General features: G+C 52.7%; 1 protein-coding gene across 1 annotated transcript in view; it reads right to left on the bottom strand.

Moving 5' to 3' along the window:
* CSUI_000466 (smc n terminal domain-containing protein) overlaps positions 1-8,789 on the bottom strand; it is an 18,402-nt gene extending 9,613 nt beyond the window's left edge. Inside the window, exons 1-5 of the mRNA XM_068060700.1 lie at positions 5,108-8,789; positions 3,682-4,037; positions 2,159-2,549; positions 849-1,408; positions 1-16 (exon numbers count right to left, since the gene is read on the bottom strand). The exon at positions 1-16 is cut by the window's left edge and continues 111 nt beyond it. Of these exons, the coding sequence (XP_067927326.1) occupies positions 1-16; positions 849-1,408; positions 2,159-2,549; positions 3,682-4,037; positions 5,108-7,742 (3,958 nt within the window). The 5' untranslated portion in view covers positions 7,743-8,789. The remainder of the gene's footprint in view (positions 17-848; positions 1,409-2,158; positions 2,550-3,681; positions 4,038-5,107) is intronic.
* Positions 8,790-9,466: the final 677 nt, after the last annotated feature.

Raw genomic sequence — 9,466 nt, 5'->3', positions numbered from 1 at the left:
GGAGCGTTGCTTCTTTCTGAGGAGGGAGACATCGCCAGAAGAGACTGCATGAAACCTACTGTGTGACAGGGTGGGTGGGCTATCAAGACAACGATAGACCGAGGTGTAAACGCAGACCGGTAGAAGGGCGCTCACCGGCGTCGTCAGCCAGGCAAAAGGCGAGAAAGCTGTACTGCTACTACATCACACTTCGTTCCTACGCATACGCTGACCATCTCTGTTTTGGCATCCACCTACGGATCTGTCACAACATCGTCACTCGGTGGGGGTGCGTACAAAGGAAGCACGAAATATTCATGCTAGAAGAGGAGTATACGAAGTGACTTCTATACACTGTCGACTTCGCTTGTGCTGAATTCTACACAGGACCGTCACGACGACCGCACGCGTCCAGCTGACCCTGGCCTCAATGCCCACAAAAAGCGGGACGTTCACCACACGTCGGAGCCAATCATCCACAACCGCGACAGAGCTTCCTGTGCTCTGAGAAGCACGGCCTACAAGGACAGATACTCGGAAGAAGCCATGGTCTTATACTACATCGTCATTCCCGCTCTATAACTCCAAACGGACAGCTGTATGCCATTTGTCCTAGCTTGGGAATTACGAGGATAAACCACTCCCCCAAGTACGCGGACTTGGAGTCCGCACACGCCTCATGCTAACGTCGCAATCAGGGGGTTCGAGCACTGGTAGACACAAGAAAGAAAAGGCGAGCTACACCTGAGTACCGACTGCATACACTCCTCCTACCTATCCATCCGGTTGTTAAACACAAGCAGCGCACGAGAGACCGTGATGACCAAAACTGGCAAGAATCATGAATAAAAAAAAGCCAAAGAGCAAACGGCAAATTCGGAAAGCGTTCTCGAGTTTACCTGCTGTGCCAGTCTCAACCTCTCTTCAACCTTCTTTTGAAGAGTTTCTTCATCCCTCCAGGCGTCCTCTTTCTCAGTTCTTTCACGCTCAACTCTCCTAGCACTGTTCTGCAGATTTCGACACTTGTCCTGCAATTGTTGAAGTTCGTCAAGAATTGACTGGAGCTCCTCCTGTTGTTTCGCTAATTGCTCTGCTGTTCTCCTGCCACCTAGTGCTGATAATTGCTTCGCTGCGTCCTCTTCAGCGGCCTGTTCAACTTTCAGCTTCCTCACGATCTCGTCAAGTAGCTCCGTACATTGACTGTGCTCAACGCGTCTATCGTGAAGACGCAGGTGAGGTAGGAGAGCCGAAAGTCTCTTAGCCTCCGCTCCTTTCCTTCGAATCTCGTCCATTGTCTTCTTTGCCTCCGTCCAGACATCCACCGTGTCTTCTAGGCGAGACAAGACATCTTCGTAACGCTGCATCTCCACCCTCGATGCCGCAAGCTTTTCATCAAGACTCTTTAGCTCCTGGTGTGCCTCTTCAAGGCCTGCATCCAAGCAGAAGACACCCGCAATTCTGAAGCAAAAACTGTAAGGAAGCCAAATCTTGCTCTCCAGTTTGACCCGGAAGTTGAGGAAGAATAACTATTTCTTTTCTCCCTTCATCTTTCTTGATGAAACNNCGACCTCGGGAAAAAAAGAGTGTCTCACAGTCCCTTTCTTTCAGCACCTCTAGTAAAAAGCACCCGACGAGTGCAAGGCGGCAGTGAGACCCTACCAACAACTGTCTAGGACGACAAGGGAACTCGTATCGGTTGCAGGGCGCTCTATCAGGCCAGAAGAAAATAAGGACAACGGCACCACCTCATATCCCCCTATTAACAAAAGGACGGAGTAGTCGGTACAGCTTCCTTTCATGGGCATAGGCTTCAGGTGAAGAATTGTAAAGTGGAGTAAGTGCCTTATCACAAGTTCACCGCAATTACAACTGTCATAAGGGTTGCCGAAGAAGACGAAGTTCGTGCATCATCACATGCCAAATGACCGAGCTAGCAGTACACCAACCAAGCACGGCGAGTAGTCCAGACTTTCCTCAGATCACGCCGGGAGTGGCGCTATTCAAGAGAGAGTACGCTGCTCCGCACGAGAAAGCTGATAGACGTACGACGGGTGGCGCCGATAGGCCGGGGCAGGGTGAAGCGGGACATGGACTGGAGGGAAAAAGAACCGCATGATTAGACCAGAAAACTGAGAAAGGGCAAATGCCAGCAGGGCCATCCTGAATCGATTCATCTCACCAGTGACTTCTTTGAAAAAAGCGTAAAGGTCTGTTGGTTTTGCCTCACAAAGGAAGCTTTTACTTCTCTCTTGCGTCAAATAAGCGACTGGATTCGAGAAATCTAGACCGAAGTGGCGTAGAACTGAATGAACCTCCTCCTTCTTTACTATCTTGGGTCCCTCGATGAACCCGCCTGGCCCCCCACATAGTGCGAACTCTGACCGATCGGTTACCCATCGATCAGTATCACAGTCTCCCCCGGCATGTCTGTCATCCCCCTGGTCTCCAGGTCCTCTCCGATTTCTCTTCTTCCAAACGCGTCGCTGGATGGTGATGCTAGTGCCCCAGATGTCCGGTTGGTACGCGCGCCATGACAGCTCCGGCCGATTCTCTCGCGCGAGCGGAGATTGCTGAGAAGAGTAGCAAACCCAGAGAACGAAGAAAACACTGGGGCCCCAAACAAGAAAGAATTATCTGGACAAGAAATACACCAGAAGAAGTATATAGCTCAATGGAGGGGGGTTGGATGAAACTGTGTACACAAAAGATGATGTCGCTATTATCGCTCACAAAGTATGCATGTCCTTTGAGGGGACTCCCTGTACAATACCCCGTTCACGCCCGAAAGAGTCTCGTAACTTGGAAACATGGAAGTATATGGTGAGCCGAAGAAGAGACAAGAACAACAGGGAGACAGCATTAACGGGAAAGTCCAAGCAACTTCACGCGCCGCGCCGGGGGGGGGGGCTTGGAGTGCAGACAACCAATGCGACGCAACTAAAGGGAAGAGACCGACGAGGTGAAGGAGAACGTGTGAGCAAAGAGTGACGCTCAAGGCCAAACTTTGTTCTAAGAAGAAAAAAAAACGAGACCTGTCGAGAAGAGCTTCAGCGTCCACGCACAAAGAAACGCGTTCCAGTCAGGCAGGAAGTCGGAGACATCGACAGGTGTACAGCTACAGGTTCTCATGAGAAAAGCCATGCTCATCCCGAGAGAAAAACTGTTGTCATATACGCGCTTGATTTTCCGGTGCGGTCCGACAGCAGATCGCCGTATCGTTTGCCGCCCCAGGTCCCAGATTGTCGTTTCTTGTCGTGCCATCTCTAAGTGACCCTTCCGTGCATGTGTGTACGAGCTCGGAAATGAATAAGTGTATGTATATACAGAGCTCAGCATCTACCAACCTGCAGACAGGAAGAGCCTATTATAGCGTATCTGCACCCACACAGAACCCAATCATGTTTACGCGAAGGCGCCTCAACTTCAGACCCTCGAGTCCCACATAGAGCGCTCAGCTACAAATGCGTCCTTCTCTGTCCCAATGGCAGGGCTAGCCGTTACGGAAGGACAAGCTTCTGCGATGTGTTCGTGCGTTGATCGATCTACCCAGTCAAGAACATACCCTGGGAGTACAGTCCGTGGGTTTCACTACCATCGAGACGAGTCTCTGGTGTTTGATGCTCGCAAACACTGACAATGCAGAAAGCAGGTATCTGCACCGCGCAAACACCCTTGAAAGAAGTGTTCTCTCGGTAAACTCACTTCGTCTCCACTTCTGACTTGTTCGATCAGTTCGCGCTTCTCCCGTAGAAACTGCCTCAGCTCCAGCTCTCCTTCGTCTGAATTCTGAGCTGTCGGCATTTCTGAGGGTGTCACTCCAGCTGCATTGCTCGAGTGTCTCGCAGCATCGTCGTGCCCGGAACCGTCCTTGTAATTTGAGAAAGTAACCCGTACCTCCGCCATCTTTGGGCCTTCATCTGTCCAGTGATTCCTAATGAATTCGAAGAGTTTAACGCGCTCAGACTGTCCTGATGAGCCGCTGGAGCAGGTTGGCGCCTCTGCTCCGCAGCAAAAAAGAATTGCCCGGACCATGGACGATTTCCCACTTCCGTTCTTACCTGGTTCATTCACACCAAGAAGCAGGAAACAAGTCCAGGTAAACTCGTAAGAAAGCAACAGACTGATGTTCGAGACGGAACGCACAATGAGGGGGTGAGGCTGAGAAGCGGCGAACAGGGAAGGAGACAACAGTGGTGAATGACCTCAAGTCACACAGACGCTGGTGGACAGGGGACAGACGGTGTAAGCTAGTGAAAAGTGAAACACGGATGACAGGACGTTCTCCTTGGAAAGCGCTAACAACACATCATACCAAACAACTCTCTCCGTGAAAATAGCTCCACCCATACCAGACAAGAACAAGTGGAACTCCACAGCAAAGTCTGACGCAGTCCACCCCATTCAAAGGGCGGTGCGGGCGACATGGGGGGACAACAGTGGCAGGAGGCGCTCGAAGATGAAAAGAAGCACGATGCTCGAGAGCTGGAGAAACGACGAGACCTGGCTCATGCAGCAGATCTCACGAAGCAACAGGAAGCGTGTTGAGAAGACTAGCCTCCCCGAGAGGAGACACGATCTCAGGGTATGCCACTGGTCGAAGGAAAGACGAGAGCAAAGATAGAAAGAAGTGAAAGAGATAGAACTGTGGTGTGGTGCGCCTTAAGTGCAACTATGTGTATGCATGTGTACACACGTACTATAAAGACCTAGGCACATAGATACGCACAAGTGTATGTATATACATATATCGCCGTCCATTACGGATGCCGGTCACCCTGACTTGGCTATGAAACGTGCGCGTTCAACTAAAAGCTGATCCCTGCAGTCTCCCTCTCCGGAAACTTCCTGCAGGGAGCGGAGGGGGGGGGGTTGTGCGCAGTGCCGTAGAGGAACACGTGCGGCAGAACCAAAGCTCCTTCAAGAGGACATTCGCCACAGTTACCTAACTCAAGCAGAATCCCATTCCTTAACGCGGTGAAAGCGCTCAGGCATGTAAAAACTGCTACTCAGCGTCATGCACAAGTAAGTGAGAGCGGACGGGAAAGGAAGACGAGAAACTCGAAGAGTACCCAACAACGTCGGGCCAAACCCGCTCCTTTAATACATTCAGTCGTCTTGGCTCACGGACCTGTGATGACATTACAGTTGCTCCCGGGAGTCCAGATGAAACGGGTATGGTTTAGGAAATCTTTGAGCTCGACTTTCATTATTTTACCAACAGTCCCGTAGAAAGGCTTGTCTCGGACTCGCGCACTAGCCCTGCGCATGCTCTCTGGGTCTTCTGATTGGCGATCCGTTTGTGACCGTCTCCAGCTGGTATCTTGTTGGCCTGTCCCTCCTCCTCTGCGTCCTCGTGAAGGTCTCGCGGCTGAACGCTTTGCCGCTTTGCTGAATTCACCCGATTCGTGGAAACTGCCCTTATCGTTCCGCTTGGCCCCTACAATCATGGTTACGTCTTCAAGTGCTGCGTCTGAAACACCTCCCTGAAAAGGATCTATAGAGTCAGCCAACTCATCTATCTCCCCTAAGAAAGCCGACGACCCGTTCAATCGCTCTTCCGAAAGAGGCGGAATTCTTGAGTTGCACGTATTTTCTTTATCTGCCACTGTACTGTCAAGGTGTGGCAGCACTAAATTATCCCGGGCGAGCTGAAGTGCCGACTCCTTCACGCGCCCAGATGGTTGAGCAGCTTCTGTCCTGCTGCACCCACGCTTTACCGGGGACTTGTTACCGGTTTCATCCCAGGTATGGAAAGAATCTGCGCCTGCATGGGGTATCCCTGTAACAGCAAGCGAAGTGCCTCCTTGCCTCTTTGTGGGGGAGAGAGGAAGAGCAGGAGGAACGAGGACAGCTCTACCTGCCGGAGAAGAGAACGACGATACTCCAGCCGTTGACGAACTGGGATGAACACCATGGCGGCGTTTGTTATCTCCTTCGTCGCTCGTGGTCTTCACATTTGCCCCGTCTGCTTCAAGTAAAGACAACACTTTCTCATCCTCCTTCAACGGAAGGGGAATCTGAGGAGCGCGTGACATCCCACCCAACGCGTGATCTGTCGCCGAAAAATTTGTCCCTGCGAAGAATACCTCGTCAACTTCATCGCCTTGGTCAACAGGCGAAGGTGGTGATGACGACGAGGATGATATGACTATCACCTCGTCATCCAACAGAGGAGACACAGGTGGGGGGACGCCTTCTCTCTGTCTACCACGTATAGGATAACGCCCTTCAGAGGCACCGATCAAAGAGGGACTCTCATCTCCGACTTGGATAGGCTCTAATGGCCGTCTCCTCTTTCTCAAAGTCTTATCTTCAACGAGAGCCGCCTGTGCTTCCCGCTTTAACGGTCTGCTAGGGCACCCTTCTCTCTTGTGATAACTTTGCTCTTCGCTGGCATCTCTGTCGTCTGGTCTCTCATGTTTCACCTGTGTGTGTCTCTCTCTGCTGAAGGAGTGCAAACGGGCTGTCCTCGCACCTGAGGAGACAGACGCAGGGGACTGAGGCCTTCTCGAAGAAGTGCCCACAGAGCAAAATCCAGAGGAAGACGCCGACAAGGGAGACGAAGCTTCAGGGGGCTCAGGTACGGAAGACGGTAAAGAAGAAGGTCCTGACAAAGAAGACAGCGAATTAGAACAAGAAGGGAAACCATTTCTATGCGGACTCCCTCGATTGCTTTCCCCTTTAGGAAAGGCTCTCGATCTCTGAGGCAATTTCGGATGTGACCTAGCGAGCGAAACCGCTGCTGCTTGGCGAATCAAACCCGCAAGGCCTGCCGTCCCTCGGTATCGAGACCGCCTGCCTGGAGAAGGGGATGAGATGGCTACTCGCGAGGAAGGCGTGGGTGAGGCGGCATTCCTGGAAGACGCTCCTTCAAGTGGAGGCGGCGAAGAAATATCCGAAGTAACCGAACCCGAGGCAATGCCATGCTTTGAGCGCGAAGAAGGACCTTCCGAACCCCATGGACGACTGTCTGCAGGACGAGGTGGCGGGCACACCGCCCCAGGAGAGCGACAGGCTACTGACTTTGCATCTGACCTTGCATGTGGTCTCAAGACATTTCCACTCCAGTTGTCCCGCCTCTCCTCTTCTACGGCACACACGTGCCCGGACCAACTCTCCTTTCTCCTAAGATTGTTCACATCCGCACGCCTCGCATCACCATCCTCCGTAAGACTCGCCAGGTCTACGTCATAAGGCGCCGTACTTGCCGTCCTAGAAATGGTTTGAGTGCCACGATGAACTTCTCTTCTTCCCATGCTGCTCCCTCTACTGCCGCGAGGAGACGCCTCGGAACGAGAAGAAAGGAAGGTCCAAACGGAATCAGCATCGTCCTCTTTCTCCGGACACGTGGCATCACTTTCGTCGGAATCCCTAACCGAGTGGAAAGAGACGGGAGATGCAGGAGCAGAATCGATTGTCCTGTCCCTGTGGTGGCCTGAGTGTTTCTGCCTCTCACCACCTTCTCGTGACGTTCTCGAACACAGACGGCCGGAGGGCAACGCTGCGACAGTACTGCCGTTGTCTGCACAGTCCGGTCCTGCGTGCGGAGCGAAAGACGAGCCGCTCGTACAACCCCGCGTAATGTCTCGTGGTCCTACGGCTATGTTAGCAAAAGCCCTAGCATCTCCCGGCGTTTTCGATGTTCGCTTGTCCTTCACGAACATATTCCGGTCAACAGAAGAGTGTGGTAAGCTCGCCTCAGGAAGGTGAGGGACTGTCAAGTTTCCGGAGCCTTTAACCGATCGAAAACTCGAGTGGTCCATACCGGTGGGAAAACTGCTGGTACAGGACACCTGCTTCCTGAGAGTCACACCTGCTTAACTGTGCTACCATCTTGGATGCGTCTTCCCTCGGAGACTATTCTCTCCGTTATTTCCGAGGCCATGCCTCAGGTCCCGAGAACGCATGGACGGGACACTACAAGGTGAATGAAAATCGGGGAATTCAGTAGAGTATAAAGTGGAGAAGAGCGTCGAGGCAGTCCCCCCCGGGAGAACCGGCTGGGATGTAGCGGTCCGGAGAAGAACCTTGTGCAGGCAGAGGAAACAAAATTTTGCAGGCTCAGTTCGTAGCATCGGAGCTCCGGTGCCACCTTCGAATGCGGCGTGCAGGATTGCCTCGGCACGACTTCAGGGACGTAAAAGAGAACTCTTGCAGGAAGACGGGGTCGCGATGTACCCAAAGTGGATTCGCCTCGGAACGACTGTGCTCTTTAGACTACGTTCTTCTCCTAGGAGCACGCATTTCAAAGAAGGAATGTGAGGTCCCCGCCCGGACGCCCCTGAGTATCCCCCAGCTCCTCGGGACGGAAGAGCCGAAAAAAGAAGAAAGGTTCGGGAGGTCATTCCTACAGATGCCCAGGGGTAAGGCCTCTTCCGCTACTCTTTCGACGGGACTGCCTTCCGCTACAGGGAAGCACACCGCCGGCAGCTTAACCAAACAGCCCTTTGCAGGTGTCGCAACTTGAATGCTCGCGACAAGGCACGAAAACGAACGGAGCACGGAGTGGAAGCTGTACGGGCTGCCCGAGCGCTTCACGACACACTCACCGGTTGAGAGTGTGGAACTCCGTCTCCCGCTGTAGCGACCGGATGTGTGTCAAGTCTCAGCTACGGAAACTGAGGAATAGACACCAGAAAGAAAGAGAGAGGCTACTGAGAAGAAAGTAAGAAGACAAAGGGCATGCAGAGAACTGATTGCGTCCTGTCTGTACGTCGATCACATATATGAAGACACACGAATACCTCACGTCGCCAAGAGCACAAGGGGACACTGAAGGAACGGGATACGTGACAAAGCCTCATTATGCAAGACAAGAGAGAATTCACTAACGCAGAAACGTTTTCATTGAACCCCTAACGTGAGGAGACACAAGAAACGGAAAGCATGCATGCACGCCCTCCACTCAATGGCTCGGTCACTTCGACTCAATCCGCACAAGGTCCTCAGCTTGCCAAAGATCCTCCGGGTGAATGCACTTTACCTGGACAACTGACCAGCCCAGGTTTCCTTGGTGAAAGAGTGCAGCCCTGGCTAGACTACTGTGCAGGGCTGCAACACTAGGATTTTCTCGTTAATGACGGGACAAGACCCAAAGGTACAGCTGGAACAGTGTTGCGCCGTGTCAAACCTCTTTACTTCCGGCAGTTTCCGAACTCAGCACTTGTTGGTCCCGGACCCAGTTTTTACCGCCTGCTTCTGTGCGACTGGCAACACCACAACTCGCGGCACTTTGGACCGGTCCGGTCTTGCCAGGATCCGCAACAACGCTATACTTGGTTCTGTAATTGCTCCGTACAAACAGCTCGCACACAATCATCATTCGTGTGCCGGAACAGTCCCAGGTTTTTACCGTCCCTGCCAACTATGGCCCCGCCGCAGTGCTCCAACAGTTTCCCGAGCAACCCGAGCACGCTCCTCTCTGCACAGTTACGGCCTTCGCACACAGTGAAGCTGGGCCCCTCCGTGTCCGTGTTAACAAGAGTTA

The sequence above is a fragment of the Cystoisospora suis genome, assembly GCF_002600585.1.
Source record: "Cystoisospora suis strain Wien I chromosome Unknown contig_185, whole genome shotgun sequence".
In the NCBI taxonomy this organism is placed as follows: domain Eukaryota; phylum Apicomplexa; class Conoidasida; order Eucoccidiorida; family Sarcocystidae; genus Cystoisospora; species Cystoisospora suis.
This window is presented reverse-complemented; position numbering and strand designations above follow the sequence as displayed.